Source organism: Harpia harpyja, chromosome 8, assembly GCF_026419915.1.
Source record: "Harpia harpyja isolate bHarHar1 chromosome 8, bHarHar1 primary haplotype, whole genome shotgun sequence".
Lineage (NCBI taxonomy): Eukaryota > Metazoa > Chordata > Aves > Accipitriformes > Accipitridae > Harpia > Harpia harpyja.
In genome coordinates this window covers 41,736,487-41,763,659 of record NC_068947.1, presented here as the reverse complement: position 1 = coordinate 41,763,659, position 27,173 = coordinate 41,736,487, and the positions used below count along the sequence as shown (strand labels likewise).

General features: G+C 39.7%; 1 protein-coding gene across 1 annotated transcript; it reads right to left on the bottom strand.

Annotated features, from left to right (window-relative positions):
* Nucleotides 1–27,057, bottom strand: IFT57 (intraflagellar transport 57). Its single transcript, XM_052794016.1, has 12 exons — nt 26,819–27,057; nt 24,326–24,488; nt 23,116–23,234; nt 22,072–22,162; nt 18,695–18,763; nt 18,023–18,145; nt 13,630–13,701; nt 12,901–13,032; nt 11,898–11,960; nt 10,027–10,093; nt 8,631–8,794; nt 1–1,113 (listed from the first exon to the last, which is right to left on the bottom strand). The coding sequence occupies exons 1-12, from the start codon at nt 27,055–27,057 to the stop codon at nt 1,075–1,077; spliced, it is 1,341 nt and encodes a 446-aa protein (XP_052649976.1). The 3' UTR covers nt 1–1,074.
* Nucleotides 27,058–27,173: the final 116 nt, after the last annotated feature.

The following is a 27,173-nucleotide window of genomic DNA, read 5'->3' as shown; positions in this document are numbered from 1 at the left end:
CTACCACAGATCTCCCTGTGTAACAGCTGGAACAGCTCCAGCTATTCAGAGACCAAAACTGGAAGAGCTGCTAACAAAGGAGGTCTATGTGAAAACCAGCATTATTCCAGCATATTCAGCATACTGGGCTCTGCCTTCCTCCTCCTCCTCTTCTCCTTCCGTTTACAATTTCCTTTGCTCATGTATCTGTTTCTGAAGTCACTTAGCCTCTGTCCTCACCTAACCTTTTGACTTCCCCCTGTTTTTTCACCTCTCCTTAATTCCTTTGATACCTCCTTGTGGCTTTTGGACACCAAAGGTAGTCCTGGTAAACGTAAGATTTGTTTGTTTGTTTGTTTGAGGTGTTTGTGTGTGAGTCTATGCTGGGCAGAATGTATTGTGACTTATGTTAGCTTCTGTTAAGGCTGTAGTGAATTCCAATTTCGTACCAGTCTATTCTCCCCACCCTCCATGCCTCTTTCTCCTTCCTTTAAGCGAGCTGCTCCTTTTTCCTGTCAACTGTGCTTTTCTCTTGCTGTTCCCTCCCATAGCAAATATACTTGTTCCAGTGCTTTTGCTTCCTTGCTGCCTTCCTCTGCAATTGCAGCTGCCTTCTGCCCCTTTACATCACAGAAACAGCCTCATCCAGCTACTGATGACTTTTCCCATGCTGCAGCCTTCCTATTTCCTTTCCAGGATTGTTTCTCTACATAGGCATGTCCAATTGTTTCCTCGTGTTCACCAGCTTTTGTCCTCCCAAGTCCGTCCTCCATGGGAGCTATCACAACTACCGTCTCCTTTACACTGCCTTTCTTCACTCTGCATGCAGGTAGTTGCAGATGCCCACAGGGTCTCGGTTCCGTTTTCAGCTCTCTCCAAGGCAGAGGCACTGAGTATGTGGTCTGTGATTCGGGCTGGCCACTGAGAGCAGTGCCCTTCTTTGCCTGAAGCAACTTTTCATAGAATCCCACAGTCACTTCCTCCTGACAGGGTGACACGTACACCCAGGAATATGATTTCTGGGGAAGAGCAAGGTCCGGCTCAGCAATATGAGTGATATAACTGCCCTAGCTGGTCATGTGGTGGGAATGGAGATCAGCAGGAAAGCTTAAACAGCATTGGTTCCTGGGTGTCCTGGTAAGCATAATGCAAAACAGCACTCAAAATAGCAATTGTCACTTGAAAAATATGACTCATTTTGACAGTCTTGGCTGTTTTAACTGTATAAACCATTTGTAGGGCTCTAATGACTCAGTGTGAAAACTTGCCTGCACAGCTTGTGAAAGGCGAGGTCAGTGCTAGAATTAGCCCCAAACAGAGTCCACCATGGTACTTCTAGGGAGGTGGTCCTGAATGAAAGGGGACCCTGAGCGCTGGCAGCTGTATTCCAACACAGGGTGAAAAGCACCAAGAAGTGACTTCCAGTACTAACCTGACCAGCCGCTGAGAACAGACGCCTTTTTGTCTGGCTTTTGTTTTCAAATGGCCAATAAGAACAGATCAGCACTGGCACCATTGTCTGTAATAAATGTGTTTTCACTCAGTGGAAGACTGTGGCGTGTTGTAAACAATCATGGCCCTGAGTAAAGCATAATCGATCACAGATACATTTGCCAAGGCATGGTTTAAAGATCAGGATCTGTATAATGGAGCTAGCACACTTAAGACAGTGAAAAGGAGGTATCACCATTCTCTGGGATGAAGTATAAAACGGAGTGTCATCAAAAGACTTCATAGCCCTTCACTGCTGTTACATTTTCTGCATCACAGCAAAGCTCTGTCTTCTGCTTGTCAGAAGGTCCCTCACTGATAAACTGGTATTTTGTATTCTGAGTAACTAAAAAATAAATGCCGTGTTTCTTCTCAGATGCAGGCTTAGTTTACTGTTGTGCAGTGAAAGATCTTTCTGTATACTATGGGTCCTGTTCATTGCTATATTCTTGAAGCTTTATGTTGGGGTCACTCTGCTAAAATCAGGAATGGCAAATTGGGGTGTTCAGATACCCCACAATATGTGGCCACAGGATAAAAATCTGCATCCTACAGGGAATATTATAGCTTTCTAAAGGCTACATCCTGTGGCCGTATCTTCTCGCATTTCTCCTTTTCTTCCACCCCTGGACAGAACTTTTTTTTTCTTCCCCACATATGAAAGGTTCCCTCCTCCTAGCCAAACCTTACACTGATAAAGGTCAAGTTAAGCTGCTTTGAAACTCTGAGTATCAATACAGCTTTTCAAGGTGCAGGTAAGAAGGAAGCTTCTTTGCAGAAGCAGGTGGTTGAAATATAAGGGGTTTTGAAAGCTGCAACACAAAGATGTCTCTCCCCCAGACAAAGAGATAAGCAGATCCATTCTGAGGATTTAGGCATACCGGTTACAGCATATGAAGAGAGAGGTGGTGAATATCTGGAAAAAAACAGGTGAGGTAGGAAAGCTAATCCTGACTCAGAAGAACATTTAGCCTGACCCCAAGAACAAGCCAAGAGATCAAGTCTACCAGAAGACAACTTGAATTTGTAAGCAGCTTGTGTATTTTATTTTCTGCTTTTTGTTTGATTCATTCTGGGCACAGGAGTTACCACCTGGCTTCATCACCACTTTCTCCTCCCCCTGATTAGAGCAATCAGTGAGACACTGAGTTTTGATTAGCTGCTTTTAGCAGATGGGTGACAAGCACCATGGTGTTGACCTTCCTTCTGTATGTAGCTGTAATAGCAAACTCAGTCTGCCCGGCCTTCTATGGTCTCCTACAGGTTTTCTTAAATACTCTGTAGAGAAGCTATGGTTTCTATGACAGGATAGGTGAGGCCAGCTTCCTGCTTCTGATCTCCTCTTGACACCCACACTGAATTGTTGTCAGCAGGCCTCCCGGCAGTGGCTGCTTACATGTGGTACTCTACAGAGACACACCAGGTAGCTTCCACCCAGGTGAGCAGAAGCTCAGACTGACTGCATCAGTTATATTCAGATCATGTTGTCAAACTTTCAAGTATTTGGAGGGAAACGTCATCACAGAAGAGTATGCTGTGCACCTGAGAGGGATGAGGATTAACTAGAAGCAATGAAGGGAATATAACTAAGTGAAGGCACATTTTCTGTATTTAAGCAAAGATAACATGGAAGAGCTTTTTAAAGGAAGCTTTTTCATTCTATCCGTTTGAATGTTACCTGTATATCAATCCTGTTCACAGCTGAGAGAAAATCTTTCAATTGTTTATCTTCTCTAACTCAGTTAGCTGCAGTTCTGTTTTTCAATAGAGATCTCACAAACCCAAACACAGTATTAAGTACATTCTTATTTTAACAGAAATGTCAGAGTAGTGGAGTACTTACAGCAAAAAACCTCTCCAAACCTGCCACACCTAGAGCATACCTTTCTGCCCCAGGAGCGAAGTCTTCTCAGAACAATATTTTTTTATTCTTTATTGCTAGCGTGATACAGCTGAAGATGGTGAAAAACTCCAAGTATGTTTTACTTGAGCTCATAATATGGGTACGCTACAGAAGGCTGTAATGAAATGGCTGCTAGACAGATTAGTACAAAATTAGTGAATGACATCCTTAAGATCACAGAGTTTTCATTGTTTTTACTGTTGTTTGATAGCATTTGTCAAACTCGGCAGAAATCCCTCCTGCCATCATACTGGGAACTTGAGCACTTCCTATAACAAAGGAAACAATGATCAACAGATGCTGTCAAACCTCTTGAAACCTTCTGCACCATTTTTTGGCACTGAGTTCCAGCAAAATTTCACAAACAGCCTGTCTCCCTTGGTCTGACTACTGGCTTGTATTCTTTCCCAAATGGATTCTTTGAAAGGAGGTAACATGCTCATGGACCAGGAATGCTGAGAGAAGGATAGAGAGAACTCTTGAAAACCTTACAAGAGCCCCTCTCCCAGGATACAGTGAGAAACTTCAGCCCTAAAACTAGAGGAGGGATGGGAAACTTTTGGTCCAGGGGTTGCCTACAATCCACAGTTTAATTCTTCACATTACTACTGGATAACACTAAGATGTCATTTAAAGTACTGGCATCCTTTGAAAGCCACAGAAACAGGAAAGTGTTTTAAATGAACAATTGCAATTAGTGAGTCATCAAGAGTAATATTATTAGAAAGAATTATTCTGTACTTCTGACGTTAAAATATTCATCTTTGTTGATTTTTACTACAGGTAGCTAAGACGTATGAGTGGCTAGCATGTCTCAGCCACTTCTGGGATGGAGTGCTGAGATACAACCACTCTTAATTACTTAAGACCAGGAATGAAAAAGAACGGAGTGAAACTAGCCGGTAAGTGAAAGACTAGCATTATTCAAATTGTTATTTACTCTTAGTAAAAAGCTCTCAACCCTGCTCATACCAGTGTTGCCTGGGAATAATTGCAAAATGGTAGGGCTGTTACTAGGAGGCTGACAGACAGACATTTCCAGCAACACCAAGCCCTGGAGCAATAGGTCAAGTATTAGCTAAGACCTGAGAAAGCCCTGGCAATGGTGTTTGCTGAAGGGAGAAATACATTGAGAGAAGGAAATGGCAGATGAAAATAACTTTTGCAATCTCAGAGCCTCCTGTGGAAACTCCCTACCTATGTAGAAAAGCTGGCGCTCATATCCTCTGTTTACTTAAGCTCAGAGGCACTGATGTCACAGGCCAGGCTTTTCCCAAGTTTTATTTCAAGCCTTTGTCAGAACATCCAACCATTTCCTAAAACATTAATACATCAACGAGAAAGCGGCAAAGCAGTGACGCTGCTGAAACTGGGACGGGTTATTCACAGACCTGTTGTCATGCTGCCGAAGGCTACTGCTAGTTTCGGCCAAATGACAGGCAGGAGTACGCACGCTGCGTGTGCGCGTGCACGTGCAGCTGCCTTGTGGAGGCACACTGCAGCACTGACGTTCGGGGAGCTGGCTGAGAGCCAGCGTGAAAAGAAACAGCATCACACTAATTTCTTCTTTTTTTAATTAACATTTGTCAAACTTGGAGAGAAGCCCAGGCTGCAAAATTTGGATGCAAAATTCAAAGAGCTCAGAAGCTGGAAATGTTCACATACAGGCTCTTCATTTATGCCTAGTCTTTTTTATAGGTCACGCAAAGATGACTTAATTGCTCTTACTGTAACTTACAATTAGCAATACAGTGATTTTTTTTTTGTATGTCATAGTTTCATAATATTAGGTGGGCATTTGTTTTCCTTTTCAAGAAAGAATTTTCCCTGAAGTTCCTCTTTTTTGGGTAGGGGATGAGGGGAAGGCCTTTAATGCCATCAGCAGAAAAAGGTGAGAATATTTTGACCAGATCTGGGAGTTGTTTGTAACAGTTGGTGGTTTCTCAAACTCGTGTGAACTTCTGGTTCACCTTCCTGCACAGCACTCACTGATGCAAGTTCAAATGATTAACTTGCATCATTACCAAAATACTGACTTTTTGGTGTATGATTGAAAGTCACTATTGAACTCTTGCAATTTCAATATTAAGTCACTAGCTCCACAGAAGGGTCTCTATGCAAGAATTGGATTAAGAGGTAAAAATCCAGCCCTTACTTTGCACTTTTTACCAGCACAGCACATAATATTCAGCAAATCATGGTGTCTGCTGACATTAGAAGAGAATGGGGATTGGAATATTGTATTTATTAAAGATGGTAATGCATGTAACATCACTCAAACATCCTAAATGGCCTGTAAACAGCACCTCTAATAGGGCACCGATGTACCAAGCACTAAGGCAACTTCCAGTTCCTACCAGGGCACTTGCATCCTTTACATCCTAGCCTAGAGATAAGATAGCCCAGGGAAATAACACATTGAGTCATATGACGAGGTTCAGAGGGATTTCAGAGCTGCAGAAACCCTAAGAAGTAATAAGTTGCTAGTGTTCCTTTTCTGGAGCCTTCCTCAGCCACACGTTTCCAAGAGCCAAGTCTCAGCTTTCCCTGGGGCCACATGTGAGACTGAACTATTGCAGTCCTCATGGCAAGGACAAAACCCATGGCTTCTCTAACCAGATTCAGCAAATGAAACTCCTTGTTTGTCCTTCTGTGCTACTTCTGGATCTGTCTACAGCTAGCTTCTATCTGGTTTCTAGATGACATAGTGACACCGTGCCTCCACGCTGATGTATTTCAGAGGACTGAAAATGTTAAGAGACCTTGGAAGAGGAGAGCTGTATATAAAAGTTAACTCTCAGGAATAAGTTCTTCTGCCCCGAATATTCTTCAGAAGAGAGACTGTTTTATAGCACAGCAGAGCTTCACACGCATCCTACTAACTTAGGGACACCTTCGTTTTGTTGGTTGTCAGTTCTGACATTGCTAGACAATGAGCAATGTATGAAATAATGTGAATCAAGTGATTTAATTTTAATGTGGCTTCTGCTTCCCGCATTGATCCAGCAGTGGAATAATTACACAGATAATTGCTTTTTTAGAACAGCCTTTCAGGCTGCTTGTGACAGACCTCATTGCTCTCCACATGCTTTTAAGGAAGGTGGTGTGGCCACTTGCTGGATCAGTAAGACTGCTTTCAAAGCAGGGTCAAGTGGTTTTACTTGTCTAAATGGGCAAATGCCATTCTTTGCCAGACGACAATTAAGGGCCACGTATCACTCTTGAGACAACAACAGAAGTGTCCTGCTAGATTAATGCAGTTTCAGACAGCACCGTGAAAAATAATGTAGATTAATTGCGTATAATTAGCACACTATTTTAGAATTACTTTCGCATAAAGGAGGCTAGCTTTTCTTCCAGAGATTTTTCTACCACATTAGAGGGTTTTTGTCCATGCTTGTCTCAACAGATTCACTTCTAATAGAATAAGAGGCTTGATTCATAAGGGAAGGTTTTTGATTAATTGTGTTTGTTATATTAGCATGAAGGAGGAGTTTTGGGGGGAAAGTATTTACATAAACAGCATTTATACAGCACAACATTTGCAATCCAAAAGCGTCAGTGAGCTGCTTTGCAGGCAATGCAGAAGGGGATTGCTTTATCTTAAGTTGAAGTAAACTCGCTGTTAAAGTAAATATGCAGTAGCAACACCACCTAACAAAGGGAACATGAATAATAACTTTTCTAATTTAAGCTGAATGTGGGAGGATATAGGTAGGCAGCAAAAGAAGTTGGAAACCGATTGCCAGTGTGATTCACAGAGATTTTCAGCAGTTGCTTGCACAGGTAAATTATTACAGTTGACATTTACATATAGCTTTTATCTGATGGGTTTAGGGCTTTTTCTTTTTGGCAAATGAAATACTGGAGCACAACAAAGTTAAGAAACTGGCTCATGGTACTGACTGTGTCAAGTGTCTTGACTTTCAGACACAGAACTGATCCACTGATTCTGCAAAATACTGCTCACCTTTAAGTGAGAGAAATTAATTGTAAGATGAATGGAATTGCCTACAGAAGTTAGGGGAGGATTTTAATATCACTGGAATTGTACCAATATTGTCCATAGCTTATGAACAATGGTAACCAAAAGGATGTACTAATACTTTAATAAGGTTATTTCTTTGTTCCATGCTCCTTCATTACCAATAACATCTAGAATCACTCCCTACCTACACATTTACCAAGACAAAGGGAGCTCCCCATTGCCATTACATTTCCAACCCTTTCCTCCTACATTTTTCTTCTCATTCTGTATTACACAACTAGATTTGGCAACATTTTTCCTTAACAGAGATCAAAATTAGGTGTTCTGACACAAGAACGGAAAACAAGAATAATCCAAATTATGTCCACAGAGCTCTCTTACATACTATAAATGAAAGCAGCGTTTGACCCAATGCTAATATAAAGTGACTCTGAAACAGTGATGACACATGGAAAAAAATTAGAAAGCCAACAGTAATTTCCAAACTGTACTTTCTACATTCTTTGGTCTTATATAGATTTTGTTATCATTGCTTCTGTTAGAGGCAATGAAAAAATAATTACAAAAAACATACATACCAGTCTATCTAGAGGACCACTCAAAACAAAACAAAAAAAAACAAAGTGAGGAATAAGGTGATTGTCCATTCACAAATTTGTGTATGGCTGCTCTAGGAGCATGCCAATATTATTGAAACATTAGTTTGTTGCTTAGTTCATAAACGTCAATTCAAAGCAACAACTTACTTTTACTTGCAGCTGATACCAATTTTGACCCAGCCTTTTAGAAAGGGTAATGCTTTATTATTTCACTATCATCAATTAAATACTTTATACTAAATCTATGTAAATGGCAATAATAGACATTTTAAATTCCTTTCAAGTCCTTTGCAAGCAATTTTTTCTTTCAGCACTGTAGAATATCAAGATTACACACTGTCAGTATCATTCTGTAGACTTTCACACTATGTAATGTTCTCCAATGAAGTAGAGACATGTTCATTAATAAGAATTTATTAGTATATTTGGAAGGGATCTGCAGTAAATCTTTACAGCACAAAACTAAACATGGCTCCATGTTGAGTCCAAAGTGTGCATGTTACTTCTTAGAAATGCATGACAAGCATCTTGTGAAAAAAACAAAAAAGAAAACAGAACTCCACGCTCTCCCAACAAAAAGGAAACCTCAAAATGAACAAAAAAGCAAATTGTAGAAAACTGTATTTTGGGCAAACCAAGTCAGCTCCAAACAATTTTAATAGGTACCTACTGTGGCTTCTGGAATCATTGTTGCATGCATATCTCTAGTCATATTGGATTTCTCTTTCAGCTTTGACTGGAGTAATGTGTGTTCCATTACACCAATTTGTATGTCCATCTGAACCGTTTCTTGCTTCAGTTTTGTTAAGGCTTGTTTAATCTTCACTAGAGGAGCTGTTAAAAAAAAAAAAAAGGTAACAGTACAACTGTCAGCTACTTAACACAAAAGCATTATTTCCTATAATTCACTCCTTAAAATTGAAGAGTTGAATGAACAAAAGGGCATTCTACTCTAAAGAATTGATTGTACTGATACATCATTTTTAATAAGCAAGACACTTTAAAGATAGAAATAGGCAATGACAATTTTGCTGTCTTCTTGACATCTAAGATCTGCATAAAGATGTGCATCAACATTAAGATAGGTTTGTCAATGATGCGTTTGCTCAGTTGAAAGCCTCATCCCGATAGCTGACTTGGGGTTTGGTAGAGAACACAAGACACCTTCAGCAGAATGTCATCTTACCCGTGAACAGCTATTAAAATGTTTTGTGCTCCATACTTTGTTTCTAATCCCTTGCTTCCCACTAATATCACCCTAGGGATGCTGCTGCTGCATCATATTGCCCCTTACAATTCTGGGGTCTAGATGTTATCCTGACCCTTGGCCATGCCATAATACAGAAAAGGTGTTGCGAGGCAGGTGAGTAGCTCCTTCACAGTGAAGCAAGGGTGCACAAAATTTCCTTAAACAGTAACGCTTACAACTAGTTAAGTAAATTAGCTGTAATGGATACAGTTAAATATGGATACAGCTTGCATATTTAGCCCTCCTGTAACATGCATCAATTTATTTCTGCATTCATACTCCTTACACATTTGCAACAGAATGCATTTATCAGGAAAAATCTCAAACCACCAAATTCCGAGTCCGAGATAAACTAATTCAAATAGGTATGCAGTTTTAAATATTAAAAAAGTGCAAACATCAAAACACCAAAATGAATTTTCTTACTGACTCCAGCCAGCCTTAGTCAGGGAATCTAACAGCTACTGCCAGTAACTATTTCAGAGTAAAAGGGCTTGAACTTGTAATGTGTGAATTTCTTCCAGTGAGTTGATAACTTTAAAGCAGAGACACCCTCCCCCCCCCTTTTTCTTTTAGATTTTTATAAATAATTTACCAAAGGGGGAAATTCTGGAATCTCTACCTTCTGCAGACTTACATAACCTTTTCAAAGAGGTTTAGACTCCTGATTTTCTTAAGACACCTTTTAAAATTTTAATACTGATATTTTAGACTAGTCACTCATTCTGGTCTTGTTTTATTTTTCTTTAATAAAGGACAAGTTATGTACCTGTAACTGAGAAAACAGGTGTTTGGTTTGAGGCAAAAACATACTTACCACCATCGGTCATACTGCTTCCTTTCTCTTCCGTTTCCTGCTTTACTCTCTCTAATACTTCTGTAATCTTAAAATAGATATTTTTTTCTTAATTAAAGGAGATGAATGTCAAGTTAAAAAAAGAAAACAAAAAAAATTCTCTGCTGAATAACTGCATTAGTTAAAAAAAATGAACTAATCTTAGTTGTTGCATACAGAGGAACAATTTTTTCAACCATTAAGAAAAATTTAACTGTAAATAAATTAATGTAAAAATTACAGAAAAAAGAACAACAAGTTGGCCAGACAGCATGGTGTTACTGAGAATCTGTGCATCCCAAAACAATAAAAACAACAGTGTAAGTGTTGCAGTGTGATGCTGGATGGAAGATAGGAACCAACGTCCCCGCAGACCAAGATTCACCAAATGACCATGCCAGCTGCCCTTCTGGAAGTGTCAGGACTTCAGCAGGTGATGGTGGAAACCTGAGAAATAGCACTGCAGCAAAAGAAGGTGCAGCAGTCAAGCCTGCTGGCACTGGTGGGTATGTAAAACGTGTGTATGAAGAATAAAAGTGCATTTCAGCACTATCTATCAACCAGTTTGCCTTTGTAAACAATGAAGAGAAAGCAAATGTATGATTCTAAGGTACAGCCTAGGCAATAATTCAGTATTTTTGTCTATAATATAAAAATGGCCCTTCATTAAGGCTTCAATAAGCCTTTTCAGTAACAAAGAAGAAAAATTGCTGCATTGTTATTGTGTACCTACAATGGTACTAGTATCGCCAAGTGGGCTGAGATTTGATTGCATGCTTGAAAGCAGATCAGTAGTAATATCTGATGTGTCTAGTTTATCTCAGATATGCACCACTGCATCTACATAGTTTGAAGGCTGCCAGCTAGTAAGAAGTTCATTGTTACTAATCAGTCAATAACTTCCAAAGCACAAACACATTATAAATCTGAAGTCATCGTAAAGTACTCTCTTTTTCAAACTTACTTACTTGAGAGTGAAGTAGAAGGAAGCTCTAATTCGGCAGAATCCATACACCCAGAAATCTTTGCTAGAAAACTCTCGTTAAACTGCTGTATTACCTATTGCAGTTGGACTAGATGATCATTGTAGGTCCCTTCCAACTGAACTATTCTATTCTAAAACATCTCAAAATTGTTTTACAATTTCCAGCATGTTCTTATGGTGTGATCTATTTTATGTAACTATTTCAGACACTTTATTGTCTATTAAGTAAAGTGGGTTTTTCAAACCAAAACAACAGAGACATTAAAAAAATAATTTCTGAATTCACAAAGGGTTGAAATATTTGGAAATCAGGCAGTAATTCTAAACGAAATGCCGTGAAACAGTCAACATGCTGAGGCAGTTAGGAGTCTGGGTATTTTTCTTTAAATTTGTCAGAGCACAGATTTAAAGAAAAAAAAAACCAGAAGAAAAACAGGTTTAGGTATTAAGATAATTTGACTGGTATGGAAAAGTTAATATTTAGTCAAATACTGCTTTTAAGTCCTTGGAAGATGAAAATTTCAAATCGTTAATTTTAACTAAAAATAAGAGTTAAGCTTTTCTTCTTCCAAAGAATTTATGGACATGATTTGATTAATCCTCAATAATTCTAGGACACAGGTTATAAAATACAGAACATTTACCATCTTTTACAAACTGGGGAAATTAAGAGCTCACAATAGTTTGCCCAAATTCACAAGTTAAAAATCAATGGCAGCCTGGGTTTAAAATTTAGGGACTGGACTAGATTACCTCCACTAAACAAACAGATTAACACAAGAACAAATCAGAAAGAACGGGGTTCATAAAACTGCAAGCACTAAATGCCAACTCTCTGAAGATTGTTTTACGTGAAGATGTGTTGTACCTCAGAAAGCACTCTAATCCTTTCAGTTACTCCTCCACTTCCCTCTTGGTACTTCTCTTTAGCCTGGAAAGAAACATGTTTTTTGCTGTAAAGACAAAGCTGAAGAGATGTATGCAGATAGCTCAGAGAGAACACCAAAACTTGCTCTCACAAGTCCCAATTCCAGAAACTCTCCTAAAAAGTCCCAATGATGTTTACAGTGCTACACATATGAGGACAGGCTTGAAACATCAGCCCCTCTAATGACTATCATTCAAAAATTTAAAGCGGTTTTAAAAATTGTAATAGCCCTAATACATACACAATAAGAAGTATGTTTTCTAACCATTTTACATGAGGAAATAAACATAAAGAAGATTTGCCAGAATGCAGACAGAATTGAATCCTGAAACCCAGAATACTTCTTCATCAACAGTAAATTACTATCTTGAAGTTTCTTAAAAGTTTAACAGTAAGGTAAACAGAAAGCACAGACATCAAATCCTGTTAGCCTTATTTTAATGTTATGCCCACAAATAGGAGGGCTAGCCAAATGGCAGCTTATACAGGCCTCCTAACCAGGGGATCAAAAAGCTTCTCAAACAGCACTCTACTGGCATAAAACTAAATGAAGCAAAGAAGTAATTGGAGGGCTTCGTGCACATTAGCATAAGTAATCAATATAGGAGATGAGTGCTGGACTGAGACTGTAGTTTTTTCCAGTCATCACAGATGTGTGAACTTCACATGGAAAGCAGAACTAGCAATTTACTAGCTGCTCAAGATTGGCAACAGATTTACATAATATTCAGGCAAAACCCATTTACTTTCCCTTGTAGATGAGTTGAATAAAAACTGCTAGTTTAGCTTAAAAACTATATAATTTGACAGCCAATCAGCATTTCCCCTGCTTTATATCCAACAGCAGAATTCACAGATAACTCCTCCGTGTCTTCTTTGCCTTCACCCTCACTTAATAGCAAGTTAATACTAGAGAAGGTGACAACAAAAGATCAGTGCTTACCTCACTCAGCAAGGCTTGTGCTGAACGGTACTCTTGAACCAAGTGCTCCAACTGATTGTTGATGTACTTTTCCCTGCTATTGATCTTTTCCAATGTTCTGCTGATTTCATTAATGAGTTTGTCAAGGTAACCCTAGAAAATCATAATCTGTGAGTTGACAGTATACAGATAGTATGCAAAGAGTATTAAAATGGTGCTGTAATTAAGAAAGGATATTGAAGCCTACAACTGAGAGAGAAAAATAGTACAGAAATGCTGTAAGAAAAAATTACTCCTAATGTGTTCTGGTTTGCCCACCTCCAAAACACGCATTTCAAGCTTTACTGCTTCCATCACTCTCCCCTTCAATTAATTACAAATGTCAATGTCGGTAAGTTACTCTAACAACAGGATTTGACAGTATTTGGGGTTTTTTATCAGCACTTATTTTCAGATTGTATTATTGTATTATTCTATTTTGCCCTCTGTAGTCAGGATGTACTTAGGGTAATGCATATGTTAATGAACCCTAATATCCCTGTTAATCCTCACATATACAACTCTTTACCACAAGATATTTTGCCAGTCCCACTGTCCCTAATCATCATTATCATATGTTTCCCTTTTTAGTTTTACAGCATTAGCACAAAATAAAATGAAAAAAAAAATCAATTTAGTTCTTAACGTATATCAAATAAAAAATAAAAATGCTGACAGATCAGTGAAATATTCTGTGCATACAAGACATACCCTAGTTTCTTTCAAAGAAGATTCAATTCCATCCTTATGCTGATGCATTTGATCTACATGAACCCTCCAATCCTAAAAAAGATGCCACAAAGTAAAACAGAAGTAAGTACAACTTTTAACTTTCTCTGGTTACTAAACAAAGGCTGGTATGCAAGGCAGGGTCAGTTCTCTTTTATACTATTACTGCGTATCATTCTGCCACTGACATGTTCATATCCAGAGGCACTTGCTTAATGTGACACAATTTATAAATCTCCTATATGTCACATGTGACACTTGGATCCATAAACACACACTGACATCCTCACTGATACCATAGTAGCTATGCTTTTTACTCTGTTTGATCTTCATGGAACTATTTCTGCTGGAAACCACTCTGGGCACAAATACTGAAAATATTGATTATAGCTGCACTAGCTCAGCTTATTGTTAGACAAAATGAGTGCTTCAAATGCCCAACACCTACCAGTTCCAGACTATCAGATCTTCTCTTTCTACTCGGTCCCTTACTATTATAAGAAGAAGAATGGAAAGAAATTAAAGAGGCAGAAATACTTAAGCTTATTTTTGATAGTGGGAGAAAATTAGAAGGGGGAAAATTATTTGCAGCTTCTAGGTCATAGGAAATATACACGGACTCAGGGATGAGAAAAGGTGCTGTTTTAACTTTGATACGAGGCTTCTTTTATTTAGAAATCAGTTCCCGTTCCCAAGCTTTATCACAAATTTGTCCTTATCAATGCAAACTTTTTCCATCTCCCGGACACAGCACAGCTGCAGACAGACTGAGTTCAAAATGAAGCAGAGTAGCAGCACTGCAGAATTACTGCTATTTCAGTATTGTGTTTCTGAACATGCTAAAAAATATTTTTAAGATTTTTAAGCTTTTGGCACTGTACTGGTCTAGGTGTTAAAAAAAGAGTGATGTTAATAAATCTTTATCACTTGAATCAAACCTTAGGAGACTTCCTTGTAAAATAGGCACTGTAAGGATACGTGGAAGGTGACAGTGTTTGCTTCAGTAAGATTATCTGATCAGGGACCTTGTCAAAAAGGATGCTAAGCAAAACAGAGAGAGGCACAAAACTGACTGACAAACAACAATGGAAGCAGTAACAAGAAACAAACCTGGCCAGTTACACTAATGGATAAGGGCATGTGGAGTGTGAGAATGTTTGTATCAGTACAATTAACTGATTGAGGACCTTGTCAAAATGGGATGGTAAGGAAAAAGGGGAGAGGAAAAAACAAAACCTATGGAGACACAGACCTGTCAGACAAACACAAAGGGAGACAAGAAACAAAGCTCATCAGTCACACTAACTGATGGGCTATCAAGAAACTGCAAGCATCACTTCAAAGAAGATGAACCTGGCCCTTGCAATTGGTAAGAATGCAAGCTTGAGGGTTCTGGATATTCGGGAGGAGGGTTGGTGCAACTATGCAAACTGATGAAGCAACGTGCAGGGAGAGGACTGGGGAGGAGAAAAGTGGGGAGCAGAGAGGGGTATAAGAGGGGCTGCTGGTCATGTGTAAACTGTTGCCAGTCAGTCCACTTGTCTGACTGAGCCCTGGGCCTGATCACTGCAGTCTGTCCTACCTTCTTATTAAATTCTTTTTTAATTATCTTTCTGTGCAATCTCACTCTCTGTCCCACGTGTGTATGAGTGCTGCAAGGACTAAGTGCCCCCTGCTAGTGAGACGGGATATGGGGCCAGCAACTGGAATCAAACCACGGCTGCACATGTCTCAGGCCTGTGGTGTCTGCAGCTGGAGAGAGTGGGGGTCTCAGTGCCAGCCACAGGAGCAGGTGAGGGTCTCAGCCACCACGGCAGGACTGGCATGTGTCTCAAAATCCAGCTACTGGGAAGGACCGGTATGAGTAAAGCAAGTGAGGGGCTCAGTGCCAGCAGCTGGAGCAGGACCGCAGGTCACAAGCCCACGTTGCTGGTGCCAGCTGCTGCAGTGGGGACAGGCAAGTGTTTGCATCTTCCCTAAACCCGCTGTGCACGTGTAAAATTCAATGGCAGGCTTAAAACTGAACTAGCTGTCGAGTAGTAGGCCCTAGACCCAGGCCTGGGTATATGCTAGTATTCAGGGGGACCCACAAATATAGACTGCCCTTAAGACAAGCGCATGAGTGTGCGCATCTGTTTGCTGGCAAGCATCAAGCTGGACTAACCAGCCAGTAGAAGAGCACTGAAACAGTTAAGAGGGCCTAGGATCCAGGCAGGGGGATAAGACAGACAGAAGGACCATGCCAATAGTTGAGGAATCTATGATGTGCATGTGCTTGTGAATCCAGAGAAGGGGGTGTGCGCTTTCACTACTGAACTTCAATCTTAATTAGCTGAAGAGGAGGAAGGGGGCCTGGCTGTCTAGACTTATATTTTATGGGAATCCTACAAGTGCTGTTGAAGACAGGGCCTTGCTTATGGCAGTTTGTGTAGCTGGCCATGTCAGGGTCCTTTGTGTGTCTGTGTGATACGTGCTTAACTTTGCTACTGGTTGAATCTGCGAACAGGAAAGAAGCAGCAGCTGCATCCATCAGGCTGGGATGGGGACCCACGGGTCCCCAGGCACACGGGGCTGGGCTGCAGCACCTGAGCAAGAGGAGTTCCCAATTCCCAGGATACGGGCACTTATACTGTACAGGTACAAAACAAATCCTGGCTTAAAACAGCTGCACACTTAAACATGTGCCATCCTTCAATCACAGGCAGTTCCACTGATTTGAGGTGAGGCCATCCCCCTGCTTACGACATGCACATAACTACCAAAGGACTGGTGCTTCTGTTGCACTATGTCAGAGGAGCACAGTGCAGCATCTCCAACAGCCGTTCAGCCCATGAAGTTCACCCGCTGTCTACAACTGTGCTGCCGCCCACTATTCTCTTCTGGAACGAAATGAAGGCTAGTAGAGAAAATGTGCTTATGTTGGGTTTTAAGTTTGCAGCAGACTCAAGATCTTTTGTTGGTCTGGTGACAGTTGTTCACAATTTGCCAAACTTTGGAGTTTAAATAAAAACAACACCACCCCACCCCCCCCCGCCCTCGCCCCCACCTCCCACCCCTGCCCAGGACTTTACGAATAAGTTCTAGTTTCTAATGCCATTGATTAAACTATTAACCTGCTCCTGGTACTATGTTTGCATGTACAGCTTAGGAAACAGAATATGATGCTTTTCTTGTAGAATGAAAGAAGGCCAAATACTTCTCTCCAGTTATTTCTGAAAGTATGAAAGCACAGAAGCTGGAAAAAGAAGAATCCTCTTTTATGTTCATTTTGACGTATTCCTTAAAGCCAAGAGATGGTGCATTAAACTGTAAGCTAGTAAACTTCAGTTCCTACAGTGGCTTTAATCTTTCACGTATGTCTTTATTAAGCTTTAATTTCTTACTGTGAGAATCAAGCATCGTGTTCTCTGTAACAGATGGGCTTGCTGAGGATCACAGAAAGGTGGCTCAAACCAGGCAATTCTTCACATAGAATAATGCAGTATAGTGTAAGACAGGCAAGCAATTTAGCAGACAGTTGAGAGCTTAGCCTATTTTTGGCAAGATAATTATCTTTCATTGAATTCCGTATCACTGCTGCAGATCGCTCCAACACCCCAACTAGTCAGGTCACTACAAATGAGCAATTTCAGTACTGCACTGATCTGTGTATGCTATACAAGCTCCTAGAAAGAATGCTTATGGCAATGCCAGGAATAGGTCCTAGGTGTGGACTTGCCAAAGATACAAGTCTACTTCTAAGCTGCTCGTTCTAGACTCTTTGAAATAGATTATGGAGAGAAATACACATTTCTAAGAAATGACAAATTTCATCTTGAGGTAATTACCTGGATAGGTAAGTAAAATCGGTTGAAAGAGTACTCCTTTTTGCTAAACATAAGGAGAGCCCACGATGACTAGATCAGAGGTACAGACCTACTTTATTATCATGCAAAGTTCAGCAAGATGAATTCCATACAATCAACCTTTCATGTGGTTGACAAATGGAACAGTTGAAAGATAAGAAGTTTATCAGCTCTCTTCCAGGAAGATGTTTTAATACCTGCTAAACTGAGGGTATAATTTTTCAGAAGTGTGAATACATTGGAAATGTTTAACTATTTAAGAAGCTTCCACTGAATAAATATATGGCAATAAATCTATAGAAATAAGGTGCCCTGTAAGTAGCAGAAAAAATTATTCTTATACAATGTTGGGAAAAAAGCCTGAAAATTATTGCTTCTAGGGTCAAAGTAAGTGACAAAGGTTCAGACAAGATAGCACTGGAGAGCTCATTATTCACAATTCTTGGCATGACAGAAGAAAAAAATTGTAAATGGAAAGTAAACAACACTTTAATCACTATGTGTACATATGCAAATCCATTCTTGCATACCTTATTGTCAGTCCTGACTGTAACTTTCAGCTGTGGAAGCACACGTTCCACTTCCAGATTCCACTCTGCTGCATCTGTCGTGGACTGTAAAATCTCTTCTTGCTTTGCAGTGTCATTCATGTCCTGCATAAAAATCACAAAGTTTATATACAAAATATCATCGTTACACACAGTGAGAACTGTTAGAAATCATGTTGCAATGGCTTACAGTGTTCATATTCAGAACAATACTTATATCTAAGAATGATCTAGACTACAGATGTAACAGATTTCTTTAATGGCTTTCTTTGAATTCATAGAGATTAGGAATTAAAATAAATATCTTCTCATCATATTTAAAATTGAAAATAATTACATTTATATAATAAGAAATTATAATACATTCCAGATGGGGGGGGGGGGGAATATCAAAATATATTCAAGAAACTAATACCATGTTTCCCTAAAAGCCTCTGCAAAAATTTCTTGCAAATCTGTCCAGCAACCTTCCAGTGATACCAGTTTAGAAACTGGCTGCATATTTTTCTTTTAAAATAAGCTGATTCATTTCAGTTGGAATGTTTTTTTCAAGTTTAGACTATACAAGGATTTTCAGACTTAAATCCAACAGAAATAAATTGCTGCTACAGATGTAAAAATCTCTCAAGAGAGGACTGATGGGTAACAACTTACTGATCTGTACGTTTGTGCCTTTAGAACCTTCAGGTCAATAAAATCTTCTTCATTGTCTGACTCTTCTTCCTTAAGGGAAGTTGAAAAGTAAGACTTCAGTAAGTACTGCACAATCTTTCTCCATAATTTTATTTTGCAGGAGCACAGGACAAGGAGTATTAAGTTCCATATTTCTGAACAAAACAAGACATGGAGAGTTTATGATAATGGAGCTTGTATTTACTTAAAATTTTATGAGGGGACACAATATCTGGGACAAGCTGCAAGATGAAAGCTACCCCACATTTCCCTCAGGATGCCACAGTATTTAAAAACTAAACCAACCAACCAAAAAAACCCCCACAACCTAAGCCCTCTCACATCAAGTGGGCCATTATCAGTAGTTGTATGGTAACTGTAATTTCTTATGTGTTTCCTAAAGCTTTGCATTAAAAATAAAACCAAAACAAAACAAAAACCAAACCACAACCAGCCTTGAACATAGTTTTCAAGATGATGTTTGCACTACATGCAGAATGATGCCACATTTTAAGTGTGCAGAATGATACAATTCAAATTGAGGCAATTGATTTGTTTTCTTGCTCATGACACTACACACTGGGCTGACGGTTTTAGTTCTCTATTATAGTCTCAGAATTGCAATCCTCAGTGACCATGATCAGCTCAGAGCCCATCACTGCATAAGTAAAGATGCTTTTTCTGTGCATTACCCTTCATTTATCTATACTGAATTTCACCTGCCATTTTATCACCCATACACTTCACCCTTATACACCTTGCCCTTCTGTAGCTCTTCTGTTAGCCATCTTCTCCACCGAAGTCAAATTTCATCATCCACCTCCTGTCTAGAAAAATCATGAAAGCTGCAATAACACAGGTCTTAGTGTAAAACCTTTCAAGACTCAGTTAATGAAAACCTGGGAGCTTATTCCTCTACCTTACCTAGTTTTTAACTAACAGGGACCACTTTATTTTCTTCTGGCATGTTTGGCCCCTAGTCCCCTGAATACTTGCAAGAAATTAACGGTGACTAGATTGGGACTACCTTTTGCTAAATGGACAATATATATTTGTGAAACACTTATAAGAACATACTACAACACTACCATAACAACAACAACAATACTAGTTATCAGAACTGAGAAACCAAACTGTGCACATTTCCTTGCACACCCAGCCTCACTGGCTACTGTTGGCTACCTAATATGGACTACACAGTTCCCCGAGATCTACAGAACTAGGCTTGTCTCTGTCAGCCTCATCGACCTCATTCAGAAGAATCAAAACCAAAGAACAATCAATGAACATCATCATTAGCATTTAACTACTGGAAATACTGCTAAATTCAATTATGGATACAGCTAATACATCCAGGACATATCAATATATTGGCAGCAACAATGGACTGGAGACAAAAAAATTACATCGGCATATAATTAATCCCTGTAGAACCATTAGGGGCTCTAAAAAGTGATTATCCCCTTGATATAAACCTAGCTCAATGGTTTTATTAACACACAAACTCGGAACAGCTAATAGAACATGTTAGTTGTGAAAATCATGGCCTAAGATACTACCTGAGAGCAAATCCAGAGGTTCTTTGAAGGGTTTCAACTGTGCTTTAGTTAACTGTTTCGTCCCCACTTCCCAATTTAAACAGCTTAGACCTTAACAAGACACAGAAAAGAGCAGATAGCTGACTGTTCTCATATTCAAAGCTTTTTGCCAACAGCTTACATGTCTGAGGCTGGTCAAACATGCAATGCAGAATGTCTCTTATTCTTCTCAGAATTATTCAAGACTTTTTCTGTGGAGACTTCAAAGATGATAAAAATGCAACCAGACATCCACATCACAATATTTGCATATTGCATGAAATTTAAGAATAGAAGTTTGGAATTTTTCTTGGCTAATAAAAATGAGAAAAATAATGCAATACTTTGGAAAACTGAGAAGAGGAAGAAGAGAAGCAAACTCTTCAACTGTTACATTCTTGTGGACTATTGTGGCATATAAATTGGGACTATAATCAGAACCATATGATAACATTACTGGCATTCTATTTCCAACTTTTATGACCTTTAATTTTTCTCAAGCACTTGAAAAATGTGAACACAAAAATGGGATAGTTGTGGCATTTTCTATCCAGTATTGCTGGGCCTTAACACTCCAGAAAAATGTTTTCTCCTCAACTAATTTACTGACACAGCAAGTGAGCACTTCCAGGCTCACAGCTTTCAATATTTTGGTTTTGATCTACATTTATTTTGCACAGAATCATCAGCTTTTGGAGAAATCGGATGTGAAACTAACTTCTTTCTGTAATTTTCACTTTAATTGTCTTCAGCTAACTTCTGTCTCCAGAAAAATCTTGTTTAAATCAGCAGTAAAAAACCTCACTTCAGGGAGACTGACAAAGGCCTGTGAAAATGACAATGTCTTGTGATCACATTATGCTACCAGTTTACAGTGAGACTCCATCTCTCATAAAAATGAATCTTCTGAGAAAGTCAATCAGCAAGAAACAACATCCGTTCAACATCCATCCATCAGCAAGTCCTAAAAGCATATTTGAATCTACAGGTGTATTTCATAGTCTGTTTCATAGACATGACAACTTCACTGCAATTATTATGGTTAAAAAGCAGGAATAAATAAAACAGTTGATCCTCAAACATTGCCAGCTTGTTGGTAAAAGGATTTCAAAGCACACAGAAAGACTGATTCTGCAGTCAGAATGGATGATGGGATATTACCATTCCATTCATGGAATATATAGCGATGAGCTGCCATGACCTTTGTCTACAGAAACAATTCTGCAACCTTTATTTAGCTCTTTGTTGGTGTTTTTAAACAAATGCTCTGTTTCCAGTTGTTCTCTTCCATCTACTCTGTTCCCAAATTTTCAGACCAACTAAGTACCAAAGTTAGTGTTTCCTATTTGCAGTGAAATCTGATTTATAATAGTGAGCATTCCATTAATTAAGCGCTGGGCAAATTTTAACCTAGTATTAGCCAATTCTGTAAACAGGGACTGAAGTTTTGTTTAACATCAACAGCTTGTATCAGCAGAAAACAAACAATTGTGAATCTATGTAATTTTAATGTATGGTTAGATTCCACTTCACTTTACATTAACTACAAATGCATGTAAGAACATATGCTCTGTCCTGAAGAGTTAACAACCTTATCTGAAAGGAAACAAAAAACTATACAGAGAAGCTGACGATACAGGAATGGAGATGCAGGAAAAAAGGGCGATGGAACAGCTAATAGAAAAGACTTCTTAAACAAAGCCAAACAAAATGAGCAGTGAGTAAAAATTTCCTCATAGTTGACCAATACTAATATAATAAAAGACGGGCAGGTAAACCTACTGCAACATCCTCTTCCAGTTTATTAAGTGTTAATTCGGCATCATCTTCTGTTATTTCTTCTTCTTCTAGCTCTTCTGTTGGATATGCTGGCCTGAAATTAGTTCACAGAACAGCAGAGCTTTTAAACACAGAAAATTAGGAATACTTCTGTAAGTTGCTCCTAAGCAAACAAAACATTTAATGAGAAGTATGGATGATGTGGAACATGACTAGACAGTGATTAGTGTCTCACATACTTAAACAAATAAAATTAAAACTCAGTCTTAAAAGTCTTTGTTTATCTTGGATGGCCTTAAAAGTAAGGGTTAGTTATTATGCTAAGCTGTACAGTACATTCATACTACAAAGACATCTTGGGAGTAAATTTTGATTTGTTTTCTCTTTTGGTCTAACCTCTTAACATTCAAGTGCAAGTCACCACAGACTTATTTTCAGCCTACAGTAGAATTTGTGTACTAAACAGAAATAACAGTAAAATATTTCCAAGATAGAAATTACTTCCATTTCAAAACCCATCAGAAGGAAGGAATGAAATAAAGAACACTTTTTAAGAAATTTTCATATATTTGAAGTTATCTGTCATCTAATTTCTCCTAAGATTTCCTTCGGATTAAATACTCAAAGTTACTGTAGCCTACTTGTAACATGATCACATACTGTGCATACCTCCAACTGAAGAGGTCAAGAATTTAGCTATTGATCGATAGGACCTAAAAGGACATGAAATGTTTCAAGTCAGCTGTCAGATTAACAAGCAGTTATGCATAGGAAAATGACCAAAAAAAGGTCATCAGTCAAATCTTTATTAATTAGCTAAGTCTATTAATGGCCCAAACTCATCCTTTCTGGTAATATACTAAATTGTGTGAAATTGCGTTAGGAATTAATTGGTCCCACTGCTTCAAGCCTAGTTGAATTTTGCATCTCATGAAACATCAAGTAAAACATTTTTAGTCGTTACTATGTTTTGTCTTTACAATTACAACTTGCATTAGTTTGCTGGAAAACAATGCATAAGGGAGGATGCTTAAAAGTGTACTATACCTTTTCCAGCTAAAGCCAGTATATTTCAAAGCTTCTTCAGCTAAACAATCAAGAACATAGCACACTTGCTCTCCGTAACCTGCCTTTAATTTTGAGGGAGGAAAATCCACAGGCCTTCCCTAAAATAAAGAGATAGGCTGTTTGTTTACTAATGGCTACCCATCAATCCGAGTTTCCTCTCAGGGAGGTAACAAGATTTTTTTACACTAAAACCATGTCCATTGTGTATGAAGATTTTACTAATGTTAATTCATATTCTTCCCCTATGCAGCTCCAGTCAGGCAACGGAAGGGAAAACAGAACAACCCAAGGAACAGATGCAGTGTAGAAATCTTAAAGCACCTGGTAAGAGGATACTCATAGGGAGCAGAAGAGTCAGAAACCGTTAAGGGAGCTAGATGGCCAAGCACACAAGTGACATACTGGCAAGGTAATAACAGCTATGGAGAAACTCAGGTACTGAGACTTAACCACCGGCTTTTCAACACTGCCTTGTTTATTCCAGATTTTATTTATAAAATATTTTATTTTTATTTACTGATGTCCTGCAGAGTAAACATCTTAGTTTGTTATGGTTTAACTCCTTTAGAGAACAGCGTTCTTAACATCATTCACAGCTGCACCACAGTATAATCTTCCTAAGATCATACTTCCCCTAAGTCGATATATTCTCCTAACCCCCCACCCCCAGGGGGTTAATATTGAAAAAAATCCCTATAGTTCCTGGCAGTTTACGCAGCTTTTTACTCCTTAACAACAACAAAAAAAAGACGAAAACATAAACAAAACTCTAAACCATTTCCTTCACTATGAATTATATACCATTGACTTTGGCAAGATCAGGATTATAAGCACTGTGCAAACTTTCCAGATAAAATCTTTGTAAATTACACTACTATAAATGAGCAACATATGTGGCACTACAAGAAGTAAGCCCAATTTAATCCATTTTACAGATTGTGGAACAAAACTAATTGGAATCATAATACTGTAAGACCATTTTTGTAGTGCCATAAAATTAGCAAGTAGGTATAGACCGTATAAACTTCCAATTAACTAATTAACATAGTACAAACTTATTCATAGGAAAAGTCTGTCCAGTCCTTGGGAACATAATCAGACAGGAGAGGAAGTGTGTCATTACTGTTATTTCTGAAAGTGATGCATGCGCTTGAAATACACTTGGGAAAACATCATGTTCAACACTTACAAACAATCGCAATTCTGAGAGTACATTTGATATTATTGCATTGGGGTCATCATATTCTTGTGGCTGTTCGAAGGGATGTCCCGCTTTAGTGATCAGCCAAGCGGCAAGCGTGCAAAACATAAAGAACTGCTCACCAGGATTAGTGGGCAGTGCAAAGTAGTGCCTGTTTAAAACGGAGAAAAAATGGTAAATATTTTGAACTCCTGAAGCTCTTACAGCATTATAGGCCAGCACAGGCTAGAAAGTAGTTTCCTTCACTGACTTTCTCAATGAGTGATCCATCTGAACTAAATTCAGGATGTCTAGTTTCACACATAACCACAGTAGATTACGTTTTCTACATGCAGCTCATCTGTTTCCTGCTTTGAGTAAGCTATTAATCAACATTAGACTTCCAAGGAATCAAATGGAAACTGGGTACTCCTCTGCCCTGCCAGCAGGATTATACAGCTTCAGTTAAACACCACCAAATTAACATTTCCACATAAACCCAAGTTACTCCTCTTATTTACCTGAGCAGTCTCAAATCACGATGAGCTCAATTCTGTTCCCATTTAATTTTAGGGATGCAGAATCCATCCCATCACTTCACAAAATACCACCACTGACTAATTAAGAGCCTATACAATGGATTAATTCAAATGTCCCTCGCATAACATAAAATACTTAAAAGCTCAAAAGAATCAAAAGTCAAAGATCTGCAATTGCCAACAACTTGTAGGCCACAAATAAGCTAAGATTTTGCTAAATCTAAGGCATTGTTCACAGGGCAAGTGATTTACAGTGCAAGACAAAATTTAAATTTGAAACTCATCCTCTGAATAGATTAGCAAAAGTGATTGATAACTACTGTCAACATCACACAGCTAACAGCCTACTTCAAAAACAAAATTAAAATGATCCATTGCTAAAGCTTTATACCTTTACCCATGATGCTAGAAGCCAGGGTGGATTTGTCTCATCTTTTATCTACTTTAGAACACATTGAAAAATGCTTTAGAAGTGCATATTGCTCCCCATTAAAGGGAGTTTAGACAAATAGCACAGAGAAAGGTATCTGTATTTGGGTATATGATTATGCCTCTTTAAAAATAAGTAAATAAATAAATAAATAAATAAATGAACTTTGCACCAAGTGACCGCATGAAAACTTGAATGGCACTTCCTTGAGGAGGGGAGAACAGATTTACTGAAGCCTCATTGCCTAAAGAGATGTGTCCTTTTTCTGCATATTGGCCTCATCCATGCCATTATACCACAGTAACCTCACCTCCTGTTCCCTTCTTAACATCCGCAAATACTCTTCCTGACAACAGCAATACATGCAGTTCCTTTTGCTCCAAAGTTCCCCAAACCTCTTCGCCTTCCCATATTCCTCAAGAGTGACAAGAGGCTGGTGTACCTAAATCAGTGCGTCAGCTCAGCTCAGAAGCGTGTTTTTTAAGTGATCCTTCCATCCATCCTCACCTGCTGTGCTTTGGGTTGCTTTAGAGACCAAGGTACACAAACTGAATTTATTTTGGATCGCACTAAATTGAAAGATGTGGTCCTAATGAGAATTCAGTCCATAAAATCAGACCACAGTTAATAAACATAAAAATAAAAACATAAAAACATAAGTTGTGTGCACACTGGATACTCGGAACCAAACTCTTCCCCTTACAGACACGGCTGCTTGCTAAGGTGGGCAAAGGTTTGCTTCCTTGCTCCAAATATATTGACGGTCAGAGAGCTGGCTAAAACCAGCTTATAGCCACTGTGCTCATACTCGAGCCTCTTTCCGAACAAGAGAATGATTCGGACTACATTCTTCCCCCCTACCAAACTGTTGCTTACAGAAAGTGTGACACGCTGCTGTGGAGCCTGCTTGAAACTGACATACGGATTTGGAAGTTGTTTGGGCACGTGGATGTTGGGAGCACATTGGTCCCATTTCCCAAGTTTCCTGTCTCCCCACCATAATTAAAAAAAAAAAAGTATGAAGCAAATATGTATTAGATATGTATTAGATATGACTCAAACCAGACTTAAAAACAATGGGTCCAAGCCCCCTTACAAATACACACACCCCACAAACAGTTACCCTGAATGCACGAAATTCAGCTGGGACAGAATTCTTTTTTGCACAGATACACTGGCATGCAAATATTCAGTATCTACCGGGGGCAGGGAAGGCCAAGTGACCATTTACTTATCACATCTCAGCCTTTAGAAGGACTTCCCGTTCTGAAAGCTTCAGAAGCATACGGGAAGCGGTGAAGTTGGCTGTTTTTCACTTGACCCGGGCATCTTGTCACTTGAGAACCAGCCTTCCTTCCCTCACCCCTGACCACAGCGGCCTAATCGCCCCCCGAAGTTTCCTCCTGCTGACGCTGGGCTTTGCACCCAGCCGCGCACACCCGCCGGACGCCTCCCACGCCCCCCGTGGCCCCTCACGCGTGGAGCCTTCCGCGCCCCCGGGCTCCGCCGCCAGCCGGAGCGGGCGAGGGGCACCTGGAGAGCGGCCGCATGTTGTGGCGGCGCAGCGCCTCCTCCTCGTAGCTCAGCAGCTTCAGCTTGTCCAGCAGGTCCTCCATCAGCACGAACATGTGATACGCCGCGCCCGGGCCCCGCTCCGTCGCCACCGCCCCTTCATCGTCCCGGTCCCGGTCCCGGTCCCGGTCCCGGTCCCGGTCCCGCTCCGCCGCCGCCCCGCGCCGAACCCCCCCACCGCCCGCGGTCTCCTCCGCCATCTTGGAGCCCCGCCGCCGCCGCCCGTAACCGAGGCAACCCGTCCTACCAATCCCCGCCTGCCTCGGCCTCGAAGCCCGCCTCCTGACCCAATCACAGGCGCCCTGGCAGCCGAGAA

Coding starts and splice junctions, on each gene's coding strand:
- IFT57 (XM_052794016.1), bottom strand. CDS start 27,057: ATGGCGGAGGAGACCGCGGGCGGTGGGGGGGTTCGGCGCGGGGCGGCG. Junction 13,702..18,022: donor CAGTCAGGACTGACAATAAG/GTATGCAAGAAT, acceptor CATCTTTTTTAG/GATTGGAGGGTTCATGTAGA. Junction 1,114..8,630: donor CAATGATTCCAGAAGCCACA/GTAGGTACCTAT, acceptor TATGCTTACCAG/GACACCCAGGAACCAATGCT.